We start from the raw sequence: 27,849 nt of genomic DNA on the forward strand, positions 1-27,849 counted from the left end.
TTTACTTTGAACACTGAACTTCCATAAACAACTTTGCCTTTGCATATGATAGTACCTGCACTTTGTATTGGCATTCAAATCTATATCTCAAAACTTAAGATCCTGATACAAAAAGCTATGTATGTTTGTTTATCTGTTATCAGCAATGAAATATGACTTACTCTGAACTTTTTTCAAAGTAAAATTTACATTGAACTTTGAACTTTTTTAATAGTTGGTGAAAATTATTAGTCTTTGCGAACAAAAATTATTGTGTAATATTTGGCAGCATGACATCACAAACCTTTTAAATGACTATTAATATACTAAGATCTTAATATGTCAATTTTAATTCTGTCCATTTGTAAATGTATCCTGGCAGCGTTCATTCTGTCCACCTGTAACCTTGTTTGAGTTTAAAACCACATACTTTTCATTACATACTGTAGCCTATCCATTAACCTTCCACATAATTTAGAGGGCTTACCATCTGTTTGTTTAATGTAATTCACCTGCCAGTCCATAAATCTGCCCCATGTCAATCTATAAACCTTTTCTCCTGTTAGTTTACAGATCTGCCCAATCTAAAATCTATCAGTGTGCAAGCCTATTCACCTATCACTGTATCCATGAATCTCCCTTTCTATGATTACGTCTTTATTTTTTGTTTTGCTTCACTTAATTTTCATTGCAGTTATCTTCATGAAACCCTGCAGTTGTTAAAATCAGTTATATCAGATGACCTAAAAAAGGTTATAACTGAAGACATCGGAATAATATGAGAAAGTTGAATGTGTGCATGTGCAGCATATATAAAGTGCGAGAGGAACTCAGCAAGTCAGGCAGCATCTACGGAGCGGACTAAGCAGTTCACGTTTTGGGCTGAGACCCTTCATCGGAACTGGAAAGGGAGGATGCAAAAGCCAGAATAAGAAAGTGGCAAGGGGGAATGAAGTAAGAAACTGTAAGGTTGGGGTTCCCAACCTTTTTTATGCCATGGACCCCTACCAGTAACCGAGCGGTCCGTGTGCCCCATGGTGGGAAACCCTGCTGTAAGGTGATAGGTGGAAGAGGTAAAGGGTTGAAGAAGAGAGAAGCTAATAGGAGAGGGCAGTGGACCATGAAAGAAAGCAAAAGTGGAGAGAGGCAATGGGCAGGTGAGAAAAGAAGGGGTGAGAGCGTAACCAGAAAGGAAGAACTGCAAAGGAGCGGGGAGGGGAATTAATGAAAAATTAGTTGGCTCATCACGTCTGTTGACCATCAAGTAATTATCTTTATTAATTGCATTTACTAGGACTTGAGAAGGGATGAGAAAATCACTTCAATCACCTTCAATAGGTACATTTAATGTCGGAGAAATGTATACAATATACATCCTGAAATTCCTTTTCTTTGCAAACATCCTCCCCAGCTCCCCCACCCATACACAAGCAGCAGCAAGGCAACGATCACCCCTCTCCACCAGCAAAAAAGCATCAGCACCCCCCACCGAGCGCTCAAGCGTGCAGCAAAGCATCAATAAAGACACAGACTTGCAGTACCCCAAAGACTACTCGTTCACCCAGTATTTGACATACCACAGGCACTTTCTCTCCCTAATAAGGGAAAAAGAGATGTCCCTGTTTCACAGTGAGAGGGGAGACATAACAAAATAACTCACTGATTTATGGTGTTAAAAGTCTGTTGCATCGCTTTTCTGAGCTCTGTGCCTCTGGGCACACAGCCAACAGCAAACCCAATGCTTCTGATCTTCCTTGTTCTCCCTCAATGCGTTAATCGGCGGCACCAGCGTTGAATCCGCCAGCCTCCAGAGCCACAAAAATCCGGCACCCTGAAGGCATGCTAGCCTTCCAGGCTGTGTCCTTGGCATATCGAAAAGCAGCCAGTCGTGAGGCCTAGAGAGTGGGTCCCATTCCCTCAAAGAACCAAAGTCAGAATGTAACACCAGGTCAGGGTCTTCAAAAGAACCTTGAAAGGGAAAAAAGAGATTGTCAAAGATAGAAATAAAGTTGTTTCCAAAGACGCAAGCAAAGGAGTCATCGTTTAGTGCCATCATCACTAAGCTCCACCCTTTCAGTTCCCTTGCCCATATCGCCCTATTTTTATTATGGATGTCTAGTCTCTGTACATTTCCATCCCCCATCAGGAAAGCCTTTGAAGTTCTCTGCTTCTTTCTGGGCAACAGACCTAACCAGATCACCTCCTCCATCTGGCAGAACTGGTTCTCACTCTCAACAATTTCTCTTTCTGCTCTTCCCACTTTCTCCAAATCAAAGATGTATGGCCCCAGCTATGCCTACCTTTTCATCAGCTATGTAGAACAGTCCATGTTCCAAGCTACACCAATACACTCACCATCTTTTTCTCTGCTACATTAATGACTGTTGGGTGTTGCTTTCTGCACCCATGCTGAGCTTGTCAATTTCATTAAATTTGCTTCGAACTTCAACCCTACCCTCAAATTTACTTGGTCCATCTCTGATATGACTCTCCCCTTTTCGATCTCTTTGTTTCCATCACCAGAAACAGTTTATCTATTGACATCTTCTACAAACCCATTGACTCTCAAAGTTATCTTGACCATACCTCTTCTCATCAGTCCTGATGAAGGGTCTCAGCATGAAACATTGGCTGTTGATTCTCCTCGATAGATACTGCCTGACTTTTTGAGATCCTCCAACATTTTGTTCGTGTTGCTCAAGATTTTCAGCATCTCCAGAACCTCTTCTGTTTATCTCTGTACACACACCTTATCTTTGTGAATTGAATATAATGAGTGTGTTCTTCTTTCACAGGTAATGGTCTGACAGCAACATCAGGGATTTATCAGGGAAACAATACAATCACCAGCTCAACAGGCTTTAACAGTGCACAACAGGTATTACTGATATTACTCAATTCAATAGATATCTGAGATGTCTCTCAGAAACCAGCTTTGTAACAACTGTGCTGTCTTAGCTATAAAGAATACAATCCATGTTTATTGCTTGTTTATTTATTATCATTATTTCTTTCTTTTTACATTTGCACAGTTCATTGTTTTTTTGCACATTGGTTGAACACCCAAGTTGGTGCAGAGTTTCATTGATTCTATCGTTATTATTCCATTATGGATTTACAGAGTATGCCCACAAGGAAATGAATTTCAAGATTGTATACGGTGACATATACATACTTTGATAATAAATTTACTTTGAGCTTTGAACCAAAACTACCTGAACTTTGAGAAACCATTGAGAAAGACATAGTTCCTTAGAAAGGACTGCGCAAGGTCAATTATTCAAGTACTGAAATGGCAGATGTGGAAAAGAACCAATGTGGCCCTCTTAATGATACACTTAAGACCACCTTCTGGGCTAGGGTAGTAGGAGATTTCGATAGTTAGACTGCCCAATTGCCACCTCTTGTCAATTATTGGATGCAGCTGAACAGATATAAAGAAGCAAACCATAAAAAGAATCCCAAACCAAGCCCGGAAGCCATTATGCCATGTAACAATAATTCCATTTTCTATTTTAATCAGGTTGTGACTACCTGAGCTTCAACACAAAAATATCCTCTTTTTTTCTCAGAGCTGTATTTTGCTCATAGATAATCATAGAGGAGTGTTAATAAATGTTAAACCAATTCTGCAGCAAAATCTGCTTTCTTCAGCACTTATAGATAGTACTATAGTGGGAACAGAAAAAAATTAAGTGAGCAAGGGCACTTCCATCAAGCAAAAGAAAGTTTTTTTTTCCGAAAGAAAGGACTATGGTAATAAGGAGTGAAGCCTGTGGTATTTATCATCTATATGAATCAGTTAATCAAATTAGTTTTAAAATACTGTAGAGGTTTTGTGTCTTGGCTGTGGAAAGTTCACTTCTTGAATAAGAGCCAATCCTAGTTGGAGATTTCATCATGTGACAGTCTTCCTCCCAATAGCCCCATCCCCACCCAATGAGCTTATTTCTACAGTGGAAAAACCAACAGGTTCTTCAGCAAATTACTGAGGGATTCTGCATTCAGATAATCTTTGCTTTCATGGTTCCACAGTTCCACCATGTTAATAATTGAGACTTCAGCCAATTAATTGTCAGTCTCATCTGGGACCCGAGGTAAATATCACCTGAGGTGATAATTCTATTTTAATGAGTGATGCATCCACACTAGACATTTTAGTCAGTATACCTATAAAATGGTTTAGGGATCCTATCAATTTGTACCAGCCCATTTACTTTTGAAACTCCCATTTAACAGGGATGATGCTTGGATTTTAACTTCTGTTCCACATTATTTCTGCCACCTGAACAAATGTGAAAATCACTTTTATAATCTGTGATAGAGTTTGTGGCATTGGGCTCGAAACACAGTTCAAATTACTCAGAAAAGTGTTGCTGATGCTTGTATTTAATTTGATTAAACTGACAAGATTGTTGGTTGCTTCTGTTTTTTTAGGAATATGCAACATATCCAGGCTTCCCACAAGGGCAATATCCACAGTATTACAGCTCTCCATACAGTTCACCTTATGTAACAGCAAACAGCATCAGTCCATCGGCCATTTCCGGAATGACCTATCAAATCCCGGAACCACCAATCGCTATAACCAATCAAACAAGTGTAGAGTCAATGTCAGGTAAGGATAGGACATAAAATATAATGGGCACATAAGGAGAAACTTCTTCACTCAGAGGGTCGTGAGAGTGTGGAACAAACTGCCAGCACAAGTGGTGCTTGTGAGCTGGATTTCAATGTTGAAGCGAAGTTTGGATAAGTATATGGATGATAGGGGTATGGAGGGCTATGGTCCCGGTGCAGGTCGATGAGAATAGGCAGTTCAGATGGTTTTGGCATGAACTAGATGAGCTGAAGAGCTTGCTTCTGTGCAGTACTTTTCTATGACTCTACAACCCTATAAATCTTCAATTTTTCCAGTAGTAAGTGTTTTTTTCTGCTATTTCTGAGCTCTACACACAGTATTGAACTAAATTAATTCTCTGCAAAGAGCTTGCAGAAGGCTAGAAACTGAAGATCATCAAAAGATATAGTATCAATAATATTGGTAATCGGTTTATAATTTTCACATGTACTGAGATATAGTGAAGAGCTTCTGTTTGTACGTGTTCCAGACAGATCACTCGATACATACGTAGGTACAACAAGGTAGTACAAAAGGAAAACACAACAGCAAAATGCAGAATACATTGGTGCATTTGTAGATGGGGTGCAGCGCAGATAGACAAATAAAATGAAAGGGTCACCTTGGGGTAGATTGACAGATCAAGAGTCCGCCTTTATTGTATTAGAGGTCTGATCAAGAGCCTTATAAACAGGATAGAAGTTGTCCTAGAGCTGGGTGGTATGTGGCCTTACATTTTTGTATCTTCTGCCTGATAGAAGGAAATGAGAGAATGACCGGTCCTTGATTATGTTGGCTGATTTCCCACAGCAGTGCATAGTTTTACCACAGATTTGTATTATGATTGTTAACATCATGATAAGCAATTTTTTGGAGGGATAACATTATTTAAGTTGAAGTGTGAGAACTAGTTGGGTAGAGAGCAGTGTGCAATGGAGGATATCTCAACCAAAACCATCTAGCAAACAAATGAGAGGACCAGGGAGGTTCAGAAGAACAACTCTGGGAATGAAAGGCTTATCATATGAGGTGAGTTTGATGGCTCTGGGCCTGTACTCACTGAAATTTAGAAGAATGGTGGGATCTCATTGAAACCTATTGAATAATGAAAGGCCTAGATAGAGTGGATGTGGAGAGGATGTTTCCTATGGTGAGGGAGCCTAGGACCAGAGGGCACAGTTTCAGAATAGAGGGACGTCCATTTAGAATGGAGATGAGGAGATACTTCTTTAACTAGAGAGTGGTGAATGTGTGGAATTCATTGACACAGGCGGCTGTGGAGGCCACATCAATGGGTGAAATTAAGGTGGAGTTTGATAAGTTCTTGATTAGACAGGGCATAAAAGGATACTGGGAGAAGGCAGGAGAATGGGTTTGAGAGGGAAAATGGATCAGCCATGATGAAATGGCAGAGCAGACCCAATGAACCAAATGGCCTATTTATGTTCATATCTCATGGTCTTATTACCAGAACAACAAGTTTTCAAATCCTACACAACATAACTGTAACACTATATTGCTGGAAGTAAAAATCTTATCACTTGATTTTTAAGAAAGGAAATGAATTGAAATACTGTTGGCATTGTCTGCAAGTTAATATATCACTGTCAACTCCTTTTGGAAGTGATTAAGTGGGTTTTCAATTATTACAGATAAATGTCCTATTCCCCTGTCTTACAAGTAATGTGCCAGACTCTCTCCTACAGGCCTCCTGCAGGTGAATGTACAATTTCATTCCCCATACATAATTCAGCAGTCCCTCTCCCACCAGTAAATCTGACCATTCTCCTCCACTGCAGCTAAATCCTTCCTCAGTTAGTAACATGCCAGCCACAACTCCGAGACCAACTCCATTCTGAGCTTCTGGAAGTTAATTTGACCACTTTAATTGCATTCATGCCATGCCAATCCCAACTGCAAATGGATTATTATATTGTATTCATCAAGTATATAGGCAGAAATATGAAAGCATAAATAATATATGAAAACTAATTACCCTTCCCTGCAGTAGGATAAAATTATTTTTGATCTTTTACCTCAGTGTTTAATTACAGATTAATGTTGGTGACATATTGAAATATGTCAGTTCAATAAAATTGCAAGAACTTATTTTACACATTTGATTACAAATGACGAGCTTCAAAAACTTTAACTTCAGGAAGTATTATTAGACCTGGGTGATTATAAAGTACTGAAACAATATCAGTCTGAGGAACAGGAGTAGCAGGAATATGTCATTGTTCATGAATTTAAATAGTTGCTTTGGGGTGACTGCTTTAATGTGGAAATCTGGTACAAATCAAAGTCTGCCTTGAGTAGAATTCTTTATAAATTGCCTTCTTACTGAAGGCTTATAGTGTAAAATGGAGAAATGTGAGAAGGGAGCCACAATGCGAGGGGTACATTGGTTTTGCCAACTTGTGGAGATTCTTGTGGCACATCAAGATGATTGTGAATGACTGTAAAAAATACATTGCAATGAATAATGTTGAATGGAATTGCAATCTAAACAATTCATTGAAGACTGGAGGATGTGGCAGACACACCTGGAACCACTTCCAGTGGTTTATCGCCTGTCAATCATTGTCACATTTTGCTGTTACAATGCAAATCACGGGAAATGTTTACACTCAGTGAGGTGGGAATAACAGCCTTATTTGAAAACAAAAGAAAGACTTTCATTTAAGTAATGCCTTTCATATCACTTTGAGACCATCACAGATTTCCTTACAGGCAGTAAAATATTTCTGAACTATGATTATAATTGGATTGTAGGAAAGACAAGAGCCAATGCATACATTTAATCTTCCATAAGAAAAGTGTATTAATGACTGGGTAATCTATTCTAGCAAGGAAGTGCAAGGCATAAGTATACTTGGAAACTGGGAATAACTCAGCTGCTCTCTCTTAATATAGATCCGGTTAAGGTTTTGCATTGGATACTTTTTAATGCCACTTTGGAGAGCAGGTCGGCCTCATCCTAGAATGTCACATCCAAAAGACATCTCCGGTGATAGTACCTCAGTTGTCTGTCAGCCCAGAATCACTATTCGAATCTGCAAACTGACTCCATTCAGTAGCAGACTCACTGTAGAAATCAACCAGAGCATGTGTGGTGAGGGAAAATCACAGAGCTGCCATTGCATTATCAAGTCCAAAGTAGCCTCTTTTATAACGAGCATCACTTCCTTATGATGCCACTTGGCCCATCGAGTCTGCTCTGCCATTACATCATGGCTGATTTATTACCCCTTTCAACCCCATTCTCCTGCCTTCTCCCTTTAAACTATGATGCCTTTACTAATTAGGAACTTATCAACCTCTGCTTTAAATGCATACAATGACTTGACCTCCACAGCTGTCTGTGGCAATGAATTCCACAGATTCACCACACTCTGGCTAAAGACATTCCTCTTCATCTCTGTTCTAAAGGGACATTCTTCTATCCTGAAGTTGTGCCATCTGGTCCCAGACTGCCCCGCTATAGGAAACATCCTCTTCACACCCACGCTATCCAGGCCTTTCAATATTCAGTGGGTTTCAATGAGATTCCCACTCAATCTTCTTAACTCCAGTGAATCGAGGAACAGAGCCATCAAACACTCTCCAGGCATTAACTCTTTCATTCTGGGATCATTCTTGTGAAATTGCTCTTGCCCTCTTCATGCCAGCAAATCCCTTCTTAGAAAAGTGGCCCAAAACTGTCCACATTGCATTGCTTTCACATTCTTGAACCTGACTAACTTACATATAAAGCAATAAAATTTAATCCATGGTCACCAGTGACAAATAAGCTAAGTGGTATCCTATTGTGACTTCCTCCCTATATCCCATCCCACTGCCTTCCATGTAACTAAATACCGTATCAGGAAGTGAACACTGTAGAATGTGTGACCGATACGATAATGCCTGCTTTATAGTGGAAATCAGAACAAATTTCTTACCTTCATATTGTAATTGTTTCAAAACTCTGAAGTACTTTGTTGGATCGGTGCAGAATGGCCTGTTGTATTCATTCCAGGAGATTACAGTACTGTGAGTCGACCAAGGACCCCTGTGAAAGATTTGGATTCAGATCGGCAGCGGAGAGCCTCAGATGGAAAGTTGCGAGGAAGATCAAAAAGGAACAATGATCCCTCCCCTCCTCTAGACAGTGACATTGAGGTATTGTCCGCGTAACAATTTTAGCAGAACTTTTGGATTCTTTCCAAAGTGTTACTGTCTTATAAATCAGTTATAATTCTACATTGAACTACAGGTGCTTTCTTGGTATTATGGTAAAACCGCTTCCCAAGTTTAATATCATGTAACCACAGGAATTAGGGTTGACTGTGACAAAATTAGTGTGTGTCAGAATCAGAATTCCAGTGTGTATGAATTATACATTTAGTATAAACTTTAGTGGATACCTCCTGCACCTAAGTAGCCACTGATTGTATGTTCATGGTCTTCTGCTGCTGTCGAACATCTGCTTCAAAGTTCAACGTGTTCAGAATCCCTACATTCAAAGACTCTCTTCTGCACACCACTGTTGTAGGGCGTGGTTATTTCAGTTACTGTCGCGTTCCTGTCAGCTTGAACCAGTTTGGCCATTCTCCTCCGACCTCTCTCATTTGCAAGGCATTTTCACCCACAGAACTGCCACTGTTTCTCACACTATTTTCGGTAAATTGCAGAGACTGTTGTGTGTGAAAATCCCAGGAGCTCAACAGTTTCTTGAGACAGTCAAACCATCCTGTCTATCGCCTACAATTATTTCACAGTCAAAGTCACCATTTCTTCCCCATTCTGATGTTCGGTCTGAACAGCAGCTGAACCTCTTGACCTTGTCCGCATGCTTTCATGCATTGAGTTGCTGCCACGTGATTGGCTGATTAGATACTTGCATTAACGAGCAGATATAGAGGTGTATCTAATAAAGTGTAATTCCACTCATAATATTGGAGATCCGCAATGTGAAAGAGTTGACATTACAGTTAAGCTATTGCCTCATTAGAGAGTTAAGTGTGTTGATTTTCCCTCCTCTTCACTGGGGAATAATCTCCAGCTTTGTGTTACTTCAGAAATCCACACAGTGTTGCTCCAGCCTAGGTTAAGATCTCTCTCAACACCATCGGCAAGCAGTGAAGCTAATTTGTAGCCTTGCCAATGTAGGTGGTGATTTTTTTTTTAGCTGCTTTGAATCTCTTTTTTTCCTGAGAATGTTTCCTCTGTAGTGTCATGTCCAGTAACGCTACTCAATCTAAAACGTACAGCAGCATGCCATTGGCTTTCTGCCAAATATTTGCCCACCCAGCACCATCATTCCTCTCCTCCTCCATAACCCCTGCCGACTTCTCTATACTGGGTCTAATATCTGGGTCCTAGTCTCAGTGGTGTGACAGCAAAAACTGTGGATGTTGGAAATCTCAGTTAAAAGCAGATATTGCTTTAAATACTCAGGCGGTTTGCAGCACCCAGACAGAAAAACAATATTATTGTTGTGGATTTCCTACAGCATAAATATCAGTGATTTTATGGTATCCCTTTAAAACCTGCAATGACATCCTCTTTTACAGTAACCTGGGATCCCAAGTGAACAATCATTCTATGTGACATTGTATTACACAGGACTGTGCAAAAGTCTTAGGCACGTATATATAGCGATGGTACCTAAGACTTTGGCATAGTACTTGTCTACATGGAGCACTGTATTTGTCTATGTGGAGCAGAGAGCGAGTGTCTAAATTTGATCGGGAATGGCAAGGGTGGAGCGCCACAGGAGGGGTTTGGGACAGGTAGCAGAGAAGGAGTGCCAGAGGTGGTGGTGGGGGGGAGGGGTGGTTTTGTAGGTTCTGACACACCCAGCAGGCATTTGATTTGAAATAATTGGTTTATAGATCATTACAGAATGCCTCTCTGTTGCTTCTCACTCCCTCCTGTCTCCTTCCCCTTTTCCCAACCATGATTCCCCTCTCCCTGCCTCCTTCCCACTCTCAGTCCACAATAGAGACCCGTATCAGAATCAGGTTTATCATCACTCACATATGTCATGAAATTAGTTTTCTTTTGTGGCAGCAGTACAGTGCAATACATAAAATTACTACAATACTCTGCAAGGATCTTAGGCGCATACGTACATATAGCTTGGGTGCCTAAGACGTTTGCTCAGTAATGTATTTTTCACCTTGGCTGTTGAATTGCTTCTTAATACATTCAAGTGAGATACCATCTCCACGGCATGCATTTTAGAGTAACATATTTTCAATGCATTGTTTCTCAATACATTTCTGTGACTTATCCCCTTAATATTTAGTTTGTGTTTTTTTTGAATAGTGCATTTGAAATCCATATAGGTTTTGAGTAAAATAACTTCTCTGAGTTTGCCACTGGATTTTTGTTTCATTATTTGGGAGTTAGGTCTATGTAATATGATGTTAAACAGCAATTTCTAGATTTTGTAGAAAATTATTTTTATTTCAGTTCAATTCAAGTTCAATTGTCATTCAGCCTTGTGTGAATAGCCATGAATACAGTCGAATGAGACAGTGTTTCTCTGGGGCTAAGGTGCAAAACACAGTACAAACAGTCACACTGTACAAAGCTTACATATCACAAACAAGACAGCAAGTACATAAAGATATCAGTAAGATGCAGCCACGCCAAAAAAATAGTCCAGACCTGAGCCACGAATGCCGCAGAAATCTGCAGTCGACCACAATACAGCTTGACTTCTGCCCGGTGAACATGAGTGAAGTGGGAAAAATCTTAGAATTTATTTCTTAAAGATGAAAATAGCCAAAACCTCCTTTCTTTAGAGCCATCTGTGTGCGTCTTCATTTTGAATTTCACCCAAAGGCATTCAAAAAAATTCTTATTTAATCAGCAACGAGTTTTGAAGTATAGCATAATTTCTTTGATTTAAATTATTATAATATTTTGGTTTATACTCGATTTCTTTTTCATATTGGATAGGAGGTCCTGTTCTGTACTCCCACTCTTTCATTCAGTATCAAGTGCCTGCTTAACTCAGACAGTACAATCAGAAACCCGAGAGTTCATGTATCACTCCAAGTCTTGAGTGGATAATCTTGGATAACATTCCAGGGGAACAATGAAGGAGTACTCCAGTGATGAATGATTTGAATTTTGGTAAAAGTATTAAGTACGTTTTTGGAGGGAGTATTCAAAATATCGTGGGGATATTTTTAACACTGGGAAATATTCTAAAGCAGCTAATATTGATACATCCTGTTTTACAGTGAAATCAGAAGAGATATAAGATAGTGATTGAATCAAAGTTATTAATTTTATATTACTGTATGAATTAAAATGTCCCCATAAAGCACATTTTCAAAGAGCAGCAACTCTCTGTAAAATGCATTAAACATTTGTTGTGCAGCAGGGAAAGGTACGGATATGAAATGAGTAATGTGCCAGGCAGGCTGCATCCTGCAAGTTCAGGGAGCGAGACCTGGAATAGGGAGGAGCAGATAGGGGTGGCTGGTATGAAGAGGGAATGGGATGAGGACATGCAAAATCAGAATCAGGTTTAATATCACTGGCGTATGTCATAAAATTAGTTTTGGTTTGAGGCAACAGTACATTGCAATACATAATAATAAAACAGTGAATTACAGTATGCGTATATGTATATATATAGTAGCAATGAGAAGAGGGCATGTCCTGGGTGATGGGGGTCCTTGATGATGACAGGAAAGGGAGCTTGTTGGGATGGTCATTGTTGGGGGAGCGAAAGGTCAGAAGGAAGTGTTAGGGATGGTAGAATGGTAATAATCCTTCACTATTTCAGGAAATAGACACAAGCTTGGGAAATGGAGAGGATCATTAAATCTAATGGGATATGAGGGAGAGGCAGATAAGGAAATTGCTTTAAGGGAATCTGTTCGTCAAGTTGCCAGCATTAGCTGGTAATTTCTTAGAAGTGTCTTAAAAGTCACATTAAATCTCTCTCCACCGCCACTTGAAAGCTATCCGAGAGGCTCAGATACTGAGGAGGGTATAGTAGTAGTCATAGTCATAGTCATACTTGATTGATCCCGGGGAAATTGGTTTTCGTTAGGAGAGTCTAAACACAATACCCAGATATGCATTGGATGTCATTGGATGCCACTACACATATCCAGTTTGGATCGGGCCTGAGAAAGAAAACGTAATGGTTCCCCAATTTTAGAAATCATTCATTTTGCATAGACATTAGCTTGCATAGCGAACAAAAGGCGAGCTATACTGTTCTGCTTCTGAGATGGAATGTTCAAAATGTCCACGATAGCATCCTTCCTTTAACCACCAGCACCCATAGAGAATTAAATGGTTACTTTTTCTCTCTGATTTTCTTTTTAACGTAATCGTGTTGAACACAAAATAGCACTTAGTTTAGCCACATCTATGGCTGCATTTCAGACCGATTTTATAAAATGCTTTTTGACCATTTTCAGGATAGAGGATATATTCCTTCCTACTGCCCATTTAATATATTACAATTCCTCAATATATCTTTGTCATGATTTATTTCCACAGAGCAATACTTTGCAGTAAAATAAATAAGTTTAATACTGTTTTTATTACACAGAAGTCCATGATTCTTACAGGTGTTTGGAGGATTGAATTCCAGGATTCTATCTGCTTATAATTAGGGCTACTGGTTCACAGTTTCCAAATGAGTCCAATTCTATTTTCTTTAAACGAAGCAGTAGGGTTTTCTGGGAATTTTACCAGTGCTTTGGGCCTAATATTCTGAGATTCCAATCATTTTTCTATGAAAACTGAAAAGTAACAGCTTTTGTTAATTTAACACGTGATCAGCCTTGATGATTTATAATAACACCTTAAAAATATTTCCTGAAGTATTCGACTATTAATATTGCCATTGAATGTTTATTCCTGTCCTAATTCACTTACCTCTCTTGGGGTGGTGGCGAGGACAGGATCACACAGACAGTTGCTACTAGTGCTATTTGTCCTCAAATGCAACCAGCAACTCCAAAGAATTGATTGATATCAATACAGCCTGAAATAAGTAATAATTCCATTTGTTTTGTTTTATTTATTTGATTTAATTAGAGGTACAGTGCCGAACAGGCCCTTCTGACTCTTTGAGCCGCGTTGCCTGGCAACCTACCTATTTAACACAAGCCTAATCACAGGGCAAGTTACAATGACCAAGTAACCTACTAACCAGTACATCTTTGGACTTTATAGGCTGACAATATTCAGCCATTTCCAGAGCTAACCTCTTTCTTTCTTGTTGTTCTTTTCTCCACAGCGGGTTTTTGTGTGGGACTTGGATGAAACCATCATTGTTTTCCATTCGTTACTCACAGGGTCATATGCCACCCGATATGGAAAGGTAGGACCTGTACTCAAAGCCCCTCAGAGGATAAAGAATGCTGTGTGTGTATTTATTTACCAAATGAATAGTAGAAGCCCCCTTTTATGTGGTATACAGAGGCTCTTAATTAATCCCTTGAGGATTCGGGTAACATTAACTCAATCGACTGAGACAATGTTGTGCTTATGAAGAAACCACTGCAAATTAAGTTTCTGTCAGCTTGTGTAACTTGCTTCGCTGTATGAGGCTGTATCTTTGGAATTTAGAAGGCAACTGTTTTTTCAAGGGATTATAATAATAAAATATCGAGCATCCGTCACCAGATGTGGAGAAAATAGAAAAATCAGGTGCTTGAAGGCTCCCTTTTAAAACAGCATTAACATTCTAGCATGAGTTCTTGTGTTTTCAGCCAGCTCATTGTAAAGATTTTATGTTCTCAGGGGCCATATGGGAAAATAACGTTTGTTCAGCAGAACCCAATCCTGTGGTATGGAAATGTGTGCTTCATGTTGCCCATACATCATGGTGCAGTTCCAAAGCATTAGAGAGAGTCACAGGGAACAAGGAACGTCACAAATGCAGCTTTTCAATACACGCGAGGGGACAAGTGAGAAGAGCTTTTGATCATCCTATTCACCATATCACAAGGAGTAGTTCTAATGAGAATTAATACAATCAACTCTCTCTTGATGAACCCTATGCAAAGCTGGTGCATATGCTTATCACACACCATAACTAATAACTTCCACTAAAACCACTGAGCAGAGGAGGCCATCCCATTTAAACACATGTCCGTGGACCTAAGGCACTTTGGTTATTCGGAAAAGTTTTCAACACCTGCTTCCATATTCCCTTGTTACCACAGTGACAATATCTCAAACAATTTGGTTAGCTATAAGCTTATTTGAAACTTTTTAATTTTGTGAAAATCACAGATAAACACAAAGCATTACTTATATATTGCTCACTACTATCCCTGGAAATCCAGAGGCAGTAAATATAAAATGTTGGTTAAAGTTCAAGCAAAACAGAAAAGAGAAAATGAGAAAATTCTACTTTGTGTTATGCTTATATATATATATATATATATATATAAGAATCACATAGGTGTATCATAACAAATTAATTAGTTACTGTAATCACACTGTTGCCCCAACAAATAAAATCCTAATAGTAGCAAGACTCAAGATCAATTTTTTACCTTCTCATCCAAAAATAGCCTTTTTGAGATCATAACACCACAACTTCAGCAGTGCTGCAGAAGTTCAGTGCTGAGTTATGTGCTGAAGTCTCTAGTAATAGGCATGAAAAGACGACAGTGAAAGTGAAAAAGGCCGAATGACAAAATACAAGGTGTATTAGATTAAAAACCTGCCCGCAGTGACACTTAACACACACTTGTCTTCCAACTTTTATATCTGTCCAACTGTTTTTTTTTAGAAGCTGTTGTCTCAACTATTTACTCTGGTAGCTCATTCCACACATATATATTTATATACTACTTACCTTCTGTGTAAAAAAATAAGTTGCCTCTTAAGTTTCTCTTAAATGTTCCCCCTCTCACCTAAGCCTATTGATTTGTTCAAACTAAATAAATGTATTCTTGCAATGAATGTGGTCTTCCACATAATTATGCCCAAGGAGAGGGGGATTTAATACTGTTTGTGGTGAAATCATAAATTTGATTATCAACTGCCAACTCTTCTAGATTTTTTTAGATCTTTTGTTGGGTACAGTCATTACTAACGAGGCAAATATGCTGAGCCCACAGAGCTAATGAGCAGCAGTCTGTCAATGATACTGTACATTTTTAAAGTGCTCTTTTGAGGACCTGGCAATGGACACAATGGGCTGTAAGATTTTCTGAGTTATCACCTTTCCTCCCAAGATTTCACTCTTGACAGAGACACCTGCATTGCATGAACTTGTGAGAATCTTAGCTGAAGCTAACACTGCGAAGATGTCTGGGTTTTGGTAGGAAGTAACTAATGTTCCATTCTGAGATCCATAGCTAATTGCTTTGCCATGTAGCATTTCCAAAAGGTCAACGTTCTCTAAACAAAATGCGATGTCATAGGTTTAGAGTACTTTTGCCCCCATAAATTTCTTAATCAAATACAAAGGTAGGAAGCTCAGCTTTGTGGTGCCTGAAGTACTTACTGTATAACATGCAATATTTAGATATCTCTGTGTCCAACTTAAACAGGACGTTAATTTCCTCGGATATTCAAATGAGCAACCTAATACCAAGTCATGTTGGTTAATGCCAGCCAAAGCAGGCTTAGAACCTTCGATAAACACAAGAGATCCTGCAGATGCTGGAAATTAAAAGTAATACACACACACACAAACACAAAATGCTGGAGGAACTCGGCAGGTCAAGCAGCATCTATGGAGAAGAATAAACAGTCAACATTTCGGGTCAAGGCCCTTCATCAGAATTTTCCCCTTCCTTTTCAGTCCTGAAGAAGGGTCTTGGCCTGAAATATCAACTGCTTATTCATTTCCACAGATGCTACCTGACCTGCTGAGTTCTTCCAGCATTTTGTGCATGTTGCTTTGGATTTCTAGTGTCTGTAGACGTTCTCATGTTTATTGCTACTGCATCTTTAGGTTTAGTTTTACCCCGCTGGTAACCAGTCTCATGATGATCCATACCAAGGTTCAGTTGTCTGATAATAGGCAGACAATCCAATGCTTTATTAATTCACTTTGATAGGAAGGATTGAAGCATAAAAAGAATCATTGTTATCCCAAAGTAGTCATCATAAACTAGTGAACCCTGTGGTAGCTTTTTTGCAGTTTTCTGTTTAAAAGCTAGAAAGTTAGAAGGTGCTTAAGCCCTGACCACCTTAGTTTGTCCTTATGTTGAAAAATAAATGTCCTCCTGTGTCAAGGATCAACTTTCTTTGCCATTTACATTTACGTGTATAAGGAATTTGCTGTGGTGGTTTGGCATGCATCAAAAAGCAACATTCAACAATTATAATGAATAAAGAATTATAGAGAAAAATAAAGTTGGAGTTTAAAGCATTGAATAAGATGTGTATAAATACATAAATGCCAGCATGTATTTACAATGTAAACAGCATTATAAAAAATGGTTTAAAGTGTTTACAGTGCAGTGTAGTGACCGAGGTAATAAAGGGCGATTGGGAGATAATGATAATAGTTGATCAGATTAACTGCCTGAGGGTCTTTGCTGGTATTCCCACATTTGCTGAGGGCTTACTTCCAGAACTACTGGATGTAAATCACTTTCCATTAACTCCTGATGTAGCCAATAGCAGTAGGTATGCCCACCTGGCTTGCAAGGAACTCCTGAAAACTGTTGCCAGTTTGTATCACCTGCCAAATGATTTATTCCACCCCCGCCCCAGAACCTACAGAAGCCAGCACACACTGTTGCAGCTATCCCGGTGCAGTGGGGCTGCAGTAGCTGATGTGCCAGTGAACATGCACTTGGTAACTGGATCTCACAGCAGATACCTGATGCCCACATTGAGAGAGAAAGGAGATGCTGGAAATCCAGAAAAACTCACACAAACTCAGCAGGTCAGGCAGCATCTATAGAGAGGAATAAACAGTCGATGTTTGGGCTGAGGACTTCCAATGAAGTGCCTCAGCCTGAATCATCAACTGCTTACTCCCTTTCATACAGACAGACGTATTTTGTCTCTCTACCTTCTGCAGAGTGCCCTAAAACTTTGGCGTTAAAAGTTTATGACCTACACACTCACTTCCAAGGATTCTTTACAATTCACGTTCTCAATATTATTTTTCAGTTTGCACAGTTTGTCTTTTTTTGTGCATTGGTTGTTTTTCGGTCTTGGTTTATATACAGTTTTTCTGAATGCTGTTGTATTTCTTTAGTTTCCTGAAATGTCTGCAAGGAAATGAATCTCAAGGTAGTAAATGATAACATACACACATATATATATGTACATACTTTGATAATAAATCTACTTTGAACATTATTGAGACCAACTTAAACCTGAAGCCTCCAGTGTTTTAGTCAATATGGCTCAAAGAGCTGACAATCGGTTCCATGAAGCAGATTTTGCTGTAATTGATAATCCTCTAACTCTAGCAACATTAGTTTAACCTTGTATTTGATTTAGAATCTTCTAGAGTCACGTGCCTAAATGAGAAGGGTATAATGAAGAAGAATTAGGTTGGGGAGGTGGGGTGGGGGGAGGAGTTTAAGCCCCAGTTAAAAAAGAGGAGTTAAAACAAGTTTGAAGTGCTTTGTATGAAGCTTGTGGCAATCCCTGATTTGATCTGAGAATCTGCTTGTTCAAAAGGCATATTGCCATAAAGTTTCTAGACCACTATCTCAAATAGCTCTAGACTCTGGATTCAGAACCAGTCTAGACAAATGAGATCAAAGACTTCTTTACTTTGCCTTGCAGCTATGCCTGACCTGGGAATACTTGATGTTGGTGCTGGTATAAACTCTCAAGTTTGTTTCAATCCCTGACTTTAATAAAAAAAATAAGTTCATGACAGCCTTCTCTATGAAAAATATATTGAGCTCCTTTTTATCATTACAGAAAAACTGAACTCTTGATGCTGGAGTCATTATTTCAATGCAAAAGACCAATATACTACTACTAATGATACTGTAAGGAAAAATAAAGCTTTAACAGCAGCCCAGTCATTCCCCTGACAGGAATTTGCTGCAATATGTTGAGGAAAAGGGAAGCAGAGTCAGTAGGCCTATTTCATTGTTTGATGAGCAGTTCTCTATTGGATCTTGTCAAGTAGCTCCTGAACAAGGAAAGGATCTGAAGAATTATACTGTACAGAATTTGCAAAGAGAATAAGTGACTGGTGACATCATGACTGACACCATTCCCCTGGAATAGTTCCGCTGTCGACTGTAAATTAATAACTTTGAAAGAGTGGGGGGTGGTGGTAGGGAAGCCTTTAGTTGGTATTTTGTCCTGAATCAGGAGGCAAGAACAGCAGGAGTCTGGCTTAGGAAGTATTCTGAGAGATCTAAGAGGTTGTGAACGGATATAGGCTGTGACCGCTGTTACATTAGCTCCCTAGGCTGCAGTACTTGGGGGAAGTTGGATTTCCTTCTGAGGGTCACGCTGTTTCAGAACTCAAGATGTTGAGTAACATAGCTTTAACCAAATTCCAGGATAATCCTCAGGAACACTCTCTTTAAATTTAGTGCTGACTGAGTGTTTAAGTTCAATGGGAATCTAATATTAATCTGTTGTGCTATAAGTAATATCAATTGAATGCTATAGTGCACAGTGCTACTTTAAGAAAGTGTTTCAGACAAGTTCCTGAAGTCTTTAGCCACATTATTTCAGGAAGTGGGAAGTAAAAAGTTCGTTTAAACTCTGCAGAGAGAATTCACAACGCAGAAGTGAACATTTAGGCAACTCATGTTTGGCAAGTGACATAAGACAGCATTCAGGATGGTGCTGATGGTTGGCCAGTGGACCCATAGAGAACTGATAATTAGCTGCAGCCTGAGTGTCAGCTTGTTCTGCAGCATGGAGTTACAGTAGGTGCTGACAGTCAGATGCAGGTGCATTCCTGGATTCAGTAATGTTTTGTAGGTGTATCGAGCTGAGTGAGCCAAAACAAATTGTATCTGGCACCTGAGCTTTATGCTCGTCACGCCTGGCGATCTAGCATTTGAAAAGGAATCAGAATCAGATTCATTATCACTGACGTATGTTGTGAAATTTGTTGTTTTGTGGCAGCAGTACAGTGCAAGGCATTAAAAATTACTGTAATTTATAATAATGAATAAATAAATTAATAAATAGTGCAAAAGAGGAATAACGAGTTCACGCAGAAGTCTGATGCAAGAGGGGAAGAAGTTATTCCTAAAACATTGAATGTGGGTCTTTAGGCACTTGCTGAACAGTATTTAACCTTCATTAATATGTACTCTGGTAGATTTTTTGCTTACTTCATTTCTTGTTCTTGTATCTTCTTACTTCACTTGTTCTTCTGTAATTAATGATATTCTAATAGGTTTTAAAATGCATTTTTTCATTTGATGTGATTCCTTTATATTGCTTTTAATTATTTGTATCAATTTCGAGTGTTGGATTTTGACGGCACAGTGTGCAGAGGGCAGGGCCTCGGTACTTATACATCAAGAGACCTTTCATTTTATTCAGAGATACAGCGTGGGCAGGCCCTTCCTGCCCAGTGAGCTGCACCACCCAGCACCCTGCCTATCTAACCCTAGACTAATCACAGGATGATTTACAGCAACCAATTAACCTACCAACTGGTATGACTTTGGAATGTGGCAGGAAACCAGAGCACCCAGAGGAAACCCATGCAATCATGTGGAGGAGGTACAAACTCCTCACAGACAGTGCAGGAATTGAACTATGAACTCCTACGCCCCAGGTTGTTATAGCACTACCATGATGCGCTTGTGTGTGGCACAATAGTGGTTAATGAAATTGTCAGCAGTCACCAATTGGAGTTTGTACCGTCTCCCTACGACCGTGTGGGTTTCCTCCAGGTACTCGGGGTTTCCTCCCACATTCCAAAGACATATGTTTAGGGTTAGTTAGTTGTGAGCATACTAAGTCAGCACTGGAAAATTGGCGACACGAGTGGGCTGCCCCCAATACACTACAAACAATGATGTAAAGGAGGAATTCCACTGATTCAATGTCCATGCGACAGATAAAGTATAAAGTATATTACCATGATGGGGTGGATGTGAGTGAGGGTGGGAAAACAACTAGTTTTGCTGTTGTTGTCTTGTTTTGTTGGTGTTGCTCTGCCCAACATGATGGGCGTGCCATGTTGGTACCAGTATGTGTGGTGACACTTGTAGGCTGCCCAGCACATCCCTGCGTGTGTTGGTTGTTAACGCAAATGAACCACTTCACTGTATGTTTCAATGTAGATGGATACTTTGTTGATCCCAAAGGAAATTACAGTTATGGAAGCATTACAAGTGCACAGATATACAAACATACAAATATTAGAAGGGAAATAAGAAAGAATAAAAAAAAATACCTCAAACAGTCTAACAGGAGGGGTCACCACTTCCCCAACTAAAGATTATAGAGCCCAATGACCAAAGGTAAGAATGACCTCATATAGTGCTCTTTGGAGCAGGTCAGTTGTCTTAGTCTGTTACTAAAAAGTCCTCCTCTGTTCAGCATGCTGAGGGTGAGAAACATTGTCCAGAATTGCCAGGATTTTCAGTAGGGTCCTTTGTTCTACCACTGCATTCAGTGTGGCCAGATTGACTCCTATAACAGAGCCAGCCTTTCTAATCAGTTTAGATGCCATTGCCCCAGCACACCACTTCAAGAAGATTGTACTGGCGACAATAGACTGATAGAACATGTGAAGGTGAACATGTGAGAAATAAATCTGAATCTGAATCTGTAACCAGGGCTTCTTAACCATCATGTTACTTATATTCCACATATTTGACATTCAGAGTTATTGAGTGTTTTGATGTCCACCATAAGCAGAACGTGCAAATCAAAATCTGAAACAATTCACGCCTATTATATAGATGTGGCACCACATCATCTTGAAACAGATTGTACAGTTTTAGATTGTGAATTGCAGTTTTGGTACCAGTATACAACCAAAACAGGACGTTTGCTGATGGCACAGTAAATAAAGACACAAGCAAAAGTAACCACAGCCCTAATACTCTATGAATTTTGTCATAGAGTATTAGTGTAATTCACTGATTCTGTTCCTCAGTTGTCATTAAATCAAATCGATTTATATCAAAAAGCATAATGAATCATAGCACCATACAAAGACAGGTGTGTAAAAAGGGCCCAAAGGATCATTGAGGACTTGAGTCATCCCAACCACAAACTGTTCTAGCTGCTACCATCTGGGAAATGGTACCGCAGCATAAAAGCCAGGACCAACAGGCTCCAGGACAGCTTCTTCCACCAGGCCATCAGACTGCTTAATTCATGCTGACACAACTGTATTTCTATGTTATATTGACTGTCCTGTTGTACATACTATTTATTATAAATTACTATAAATTGCACATTGTAGATTTAGTGACGTAATGTAAAGATTTTTACTCCTCAGGTATATGAAGGATGTAAGTAATAGAGCCAATTCATTTCAAAATACAAACAGCTCCACCACTGAATATATAAAACCATATTGTTCCATTCAATGTTTCTGTTAATTTTCTCCTGGAGTTACAACAATCAGTTGAGAGAAAATAACGCCGATTTTTCTTAATGTCTCTTTATCCCTCCTGTTCCTGTCAGTCTCACATGCTTACCACGTGCATCCTGCACCTTTTGGATTGCTCTTGGTACGTTGCTGACCGTATCAGAAATGCAAGGGACAAACTGCACATTCCTGCATCTCTGAGCCTAAATAAGTTATTGATAAGGTGATGTTTCTGCATTTATTAGCAGCTTCCAATGAACTTCATGCATTGGACACAAAACCTAGAAATGAGTTTCCTGTCATGATATCTAATTATAATCATCTGGCACTGACAATTAATATTTACACTATACCTATGGCAGAACAAAGTCAGGTATGTTAAATTCCAATAGCATTGATCCACTGAGCACTGGAGATATAACATGTGAGGTACAGAGAAAGATCCACTAATCCACCCCACCATCACTGCTTTATCATTTCCCATCAAAGTTATTTAGAGACACTCCTGTGTCTGTCTGTCTGGTGTCATTGTATAGACATACAATCAATCTACATATGTATATTGGTTATATTATGTATTTATACTGTATTTATTCTATATTTTAATATTTTGTTCTTTAACTTATTGTGTTTCTTTTAGTCCTGAATCAGACCTGGACTAACAAGTATTTTGTTCTCCTTTATACTTATGTGCTGCAAATAACATTAAACAATCTTGGATCTTTGAATCTTTGTCTTTAAAGTTTGCCCTTCATTGCCCTATTCAACCACCCAATAGCATAAATTCAACGCTGCTGAATTTGGCTCCATATCAGGCTTTGATCCATGGCACAATCCAGTTTTCCCGGCGTAGGTCAGTCGTTGTGCAGAAGAAATGTTGGAAACCACAGCTTGGAAATTTGCTGAGATGGTATCCCAGTAAATTACAGCTCCTAGTGGGAGCTTGGAATTGCTTTGGGTTTAGAATGCAATAGTTTTTTGACGTAATAGTTTTTAGAACATAAGAACACAAACTTTCTACATCAGAAACAAAAGAATAGTTCACTGCCTTCCCAAAGACATATCTTATACTTAAGCATGACAGAATGTTCTGTTCATGCCACCCGACTATATTTCCCAATCTTCTTTAAAGTTCAAGTGACATAAATACCATTCGTTCATTCATTATGTGCCGCGTCATATGGATTGGCTATCATGGTCTCTCCATGACCGTGATTGTTGTTGGCAAATTTTTCTACAGAAGTGGTTTGCCATTGCCACCTTCTGGGCTGTGTCTTTGCAAGACAGGTGATCCCAGTCATTAGCAATACTCTTCAGCGATTATCTGCCTAGCATCAGTGATATGCACCAGTTGTGATTCTATGACCATCCATCTCCTGCTCCAATAGATTCACGTGACCCCGATCGGGGGGTTTGGAGTGGGGGGGGAGGAGGCTAAGCAGGTGCTGCACCTTGCCCCGAGGGTGACCTGCAGGCCAGCACTGGAAAGGAGCAACACACATCAAAGTTGCTGGTGAACGCAGCAGGCCAAGCAGCATCTGTAGGAAGAGGTGCAGTCGACGTTTCAGGCCGAGACCCTTCGTCAGGACTAACTTACACCTTACACCTCCTTTGGTAGAGATGTATCTCCACGCCACCACTCCTAGTTACCATTAACTACACTAATTTAAAAAATAATGAGCATTGTAATTATGTTCAACAGTTTAATTTAGACATATGTACTGTACATGTGAATCAGGGATAACAACAGTCTAATCAGCACCTCATAGATAGGGTACAGAGTAAGAAAAAATTTCACATGGCAGTGGTGACCAAGGTCAGAGGACATAGGTCTAAAGTAGGCATTACCAACCTTTTTATGCCATGGACCAATAAGCAAAACATCCATGGACTCCAGGTTAGGAACCCCTGGTTTAAAGTAAGGACTGTGTAGTGTAGGTGGAAGAAATGTTTTCACCCAGAGGTGTTGTTGGAATCTGGAATACACTGTGTGAGGGAATAGTACAAGCACTTGAATTGTCAACTCATAGTAGGCTCGAATGCAGATACTGGAAACTGGACCAAAGGATGAGCTGCTGCCAGAACTTTGTGGGTCAGACAGCAAATGTAGGGGTAAATGGACAGCGGGTGTTTCAGGTTAAGATTAGATCAAGTCCTCATAGCACAATTAATATGGATAATTACTTGATGATCAAAAGACATCAAGAATTAACTTCTGGTAATTTCTCCTTCCTCCCTCCTTCTATCTTTTGCATTTGCCCATTCTGGTTACCTCTTACCCCTTTTCTTCTCTTCACCTTGCCTTTTTGTTCCCCTCCTCATTCCCTTTCTTCAATAGTCCACAGTCCTCTCCTATTAGATTCCTACTTCTTCAGCACTTTACCTTTTCCACCGATCATCTCCCAGCTTCTTACTTCAACTACCTATCTTCCCTTCACCTGATCTCACCTGCCACCTCTCCCCACATCTTCTTAGTCTGGCTTTTCCCCTTTCCTGTACAATCCTGATGAAGGGTCTGGGCCCAAAACAGCGACTGTTTGTTCCTCTCCATAGAAGCTGCCTGACTTGCTGAGTTCCTCCAGCATTGTATGGACGTGGCTAATGAGCTAGAGGAAACATTTCTGTGCTTTATGACTTGAAGACTCATGAAGAATCCAGCTGCCCACACAGCGTTGGTAGATCATGGCCACCCTATGATCGATGAGCAGACGAGGAATAGGGAGAATATCAGGACACAGTGGTGAATGAATGAGGAAAGCAGGAAACCATCCCCATCTCCAAACCACCATAATGGAGTTAGTGTCACAGCTTATAACTTAAGACCTTGGAGCTTCCAATAAAGCTCCTTTTCTTTTATATCTACACAGCTTCTCCTGAGAAATTCATTAAGGGTTCTCCAACAAGGGCTGAGCTGAAAAAGGAGGTGCAGTTGCTGACAGAGTTACTTACCACCTGTTGAATGTATTTAAAATGTTATGTCCGTAACTGTGATATTTGGCATTTCTGTTTTATGTTAGTTTTGCTGAATATTGAGCCCCAGACTACCTGGCTTTGATTTAGCAATACCTGAAACAAAGTGAATAAAGCTTTTTTTGAATTTAATCACTTCTAAAAAGAACAGATGGAAACAAAGGAACAAAGTAAACTTATTATCAAAGTATGTATATGTCACCCTGACACTCATTTTCTTGTGGGCATTCACGCTAGATGCAAAGAAACACAATAGAATCAATGAAAAGCTAGACACAAAAAAAAAGACAAACAGATAATGCACAAAAGAAAACTGTGCAAATACAAAAAAATACAGATTCGTTAATGATGGAAACCAGATATTTCTTTAAAAAAAGCATAGGAAACACTAATGCAACATACACAAAATGCTGGAGGAATTCAGCAGGCCAGGCAGCATCTATGAAAAAGAGTAAACAGTCGATGTTTTGAACTGAGAACCTTCATCATTTTCTTAAGAAATAGGAAACTAATTTTTTTAGCATTGTTCTGATACTCTGAAAAGAGTTAAAATTAAAATATTGTAACTCCTTGGATGAATGTGTAATTAAAATGGCCTTGTAATAGTAAAAAATTACATCAAAGGTATTTCAGTGATGGAGAGATCAATGATTTCTATGTTTGTTGAATTACCTTGTGTTTCAGACAGAGCCTCATGGTCTCCATTGTGTTTAAAAAAAACAGCTCCATTTGAACCAGATTGGCTGAATTAGGTATTTCTTGGCCCAGCATCAGCAATGGGCAACTTCAATAAATTCTGCTTCTTGTGAAACACAAAACCACTGTCCCAAGTTTGTTATTGAAGAACCAAAAGAAAAGCTGCCAAAATCCCAAGACGTAACGCTCCTTTAAGGTTAAAATCAACAGGCTTCCCCAAGGACTATTAGTTAAAAGGACCATGCAGATTCCATTCCTTTTACACGAGACTTGGCCCTGTCACCTTTGTGCTCAAACTTCTGAGAGATCTCCATTCTTTGGACAAACACTTTAGACAGAGCGCTTAACCGCATTTGTTTATTTTATTTTTCTAATGAGAAAACCTTCCAATTTCTGCCTGGCTCAGCTGTGTTTATTTACACTATGTTAGTCATGCGTGCTGTGCACTCAGGGACATTAAAGAGCTGCAGATGCCTTACTCCAATGCTGGCTTGGCTTACAGGCAAAGAAGTGAAACAGAACCCACTAAACCCTTTAAACTAGTCTAGAAAACAAATAGAACATAATGTGCTCAGTAGACCGTGGATTTTTAAAGTGCAGAATTTAATAAGGCATTTCTAATACGAGTCACAGACCTAACCCTTTCAGGTCACATGATCATGATGACACAAGAAGAATCCAGAATGACACAATGAACCCAGAAAAGAATGTTTGTTTAAATAGATTGCTAATATTTTTCTTAATTTTGCCTTTTTTTCCATTAGGAAATTGAAATTGCTGTTGTATCACCACTTGTAGAAAAAGGCACACCAGAATTTTAAACTGCAAAACCTTCAATGGAATAGAAGAGTGGGGAGGTTAATGGCTGCATATACACTGAAGTGGCCACTTTACTAGGCACCTCCTTTAACCAATAAAGTTGGCACTGAGTGTATATTCATTGTCTTCTGCTGTTATAGCCCATCTACTTCAAGGTTCGATATCTCATGCATTCAGAGATACTCTTCTGCACACCACTGTTGTAATGCATGGTTATTTTGAATTACAGTTGCCCTTCTGTCAGCTTAAACCAGTCTGGCCATTCTTCTCAGATCCTTCTCATTAATGAGGTGTTTTCGCCCACCAAACTTCCACTCACTGTTTCTTTCCTTTTGCTTTTTTGTACCATTTCTTAAACTCTAGATACTGTTGTGCATGAAATTCTCAGGATACTAAAACCGCCTGATCTGGCACCAACAATCTTTCCACAATCAAAATTACATAGATCACATTTCTCCCCATTCTGTCTGGTCTGAAATAACGGAACCTCTTGACCATATCTGCATGCTTTTATGTATCGAGTTGCTGCCACATGATTGGATGATTAGATATTTGCATTAACAAGCAGGTGTACAGGTGTACCGAAGAAAGTAGCCACTGAGTGTAGAACGATTCTTAAAAATCAAAAAGCCATAAAACAGAATTCATGATTTAAGGCACTTGATATAAAAGCAAGGAAGTGATGACAAATTTGCACAAGAATAGTTTGTTTAAGATCAAATTATTCTGTACAGATATTGGAGCATAAGGAAAGGAGCAAAATTGATTTATGGAGTGATATCAGAAATGGCAGAATATTGAAAAATGTAATTAATAATTTTGTTTTGTGGCATTGAAGAATAAGGGGAACTTAAAGGTGTGTAAAAGTTTAAAAATAGTTTCTAAGAGTAAACAGCAAAAGATTATTTCCTCTTGACAGCAGAGAGGGATGTTATTTTAGAACAGTAGTGCATGAGTTTCCATGCCAGGCTCTGGTGCAGCTAGTCAATATACTCATCACCACACATCTATAGATTTCCAAAGTTTTAGATGTCATGCTGAATCTTTGCAAATTTCTAGTGAAGTAGAGGTGCTGCTGTGCTTTCCTCATAATTGCACTTACGTGCTGATTCCAGGACAGGTTCTCTGAAATGATAACACCGAGGAATTTAAAGTTGCTAACCCTCTCCATCTCTGATCTCCCAATGAGAACTGGCTCTTGGACCTCTGGTTTCCTCCTCCTGAAATCAATAATCAACACCTTGGTCTTACTGACATTGAGAGAGAGGTT

General features: G+C 39.4%; 1 protein-coding gene across 4 annotated transcripts in view; it reads left to right on the plus strand.

The window, feature by feature from the left end:
• Window positions 1–27,849, plus strand: part of LOC140187362 (protein phosphatase EYA1-like) — a 282,288-nt gene that overhangs the window by 171,566 nt on the left and 82,873 nt on the right. For 3 of the 4 annotated variants that reach the window (XM_072242619.1, XM_072242639.1, XM_072242630.1), the window contains exons 7-10: window positions 2,775–2,857; window positions 4,417–4,597; window positions 8,622–8,764; window positions 13,866–13,949. In XM_072242619.1, coding sequence (XP_072098720.1) covers window positions 2,775–2,857; window positions 4,417–4,597; window positions 8,622–8,764; window positions 13,866–13,949 — 491 coding nt within the window. The remainder of the gene's footprint in view (window positions 1–2,774; window positions 2,858–4,416; window positions 4,598–8,621; window positions 8,765–13,865; window positions 13,950–27,849) is intronic. The other variant, XM_072242648.1, reaches the window with a different exon arrangement.

The sequence above is a fragment of the Mobula birostris genome, chromosome 2 (genome assembly GCF_030028105.1).
Source record: "Mobula birostris isolate sMobBir1 chromosome 2, sMobBir1.hap1, whole genome shotgun sequence".
In the NCBI taxonomy this organism is placed as follows: domain Eukaryota; kingdom Metazoa; phylum Chordata; class Chondrichthyes; order Myliobatiformes; family Myliobatidae; genus Mobula; species Mobula birostris.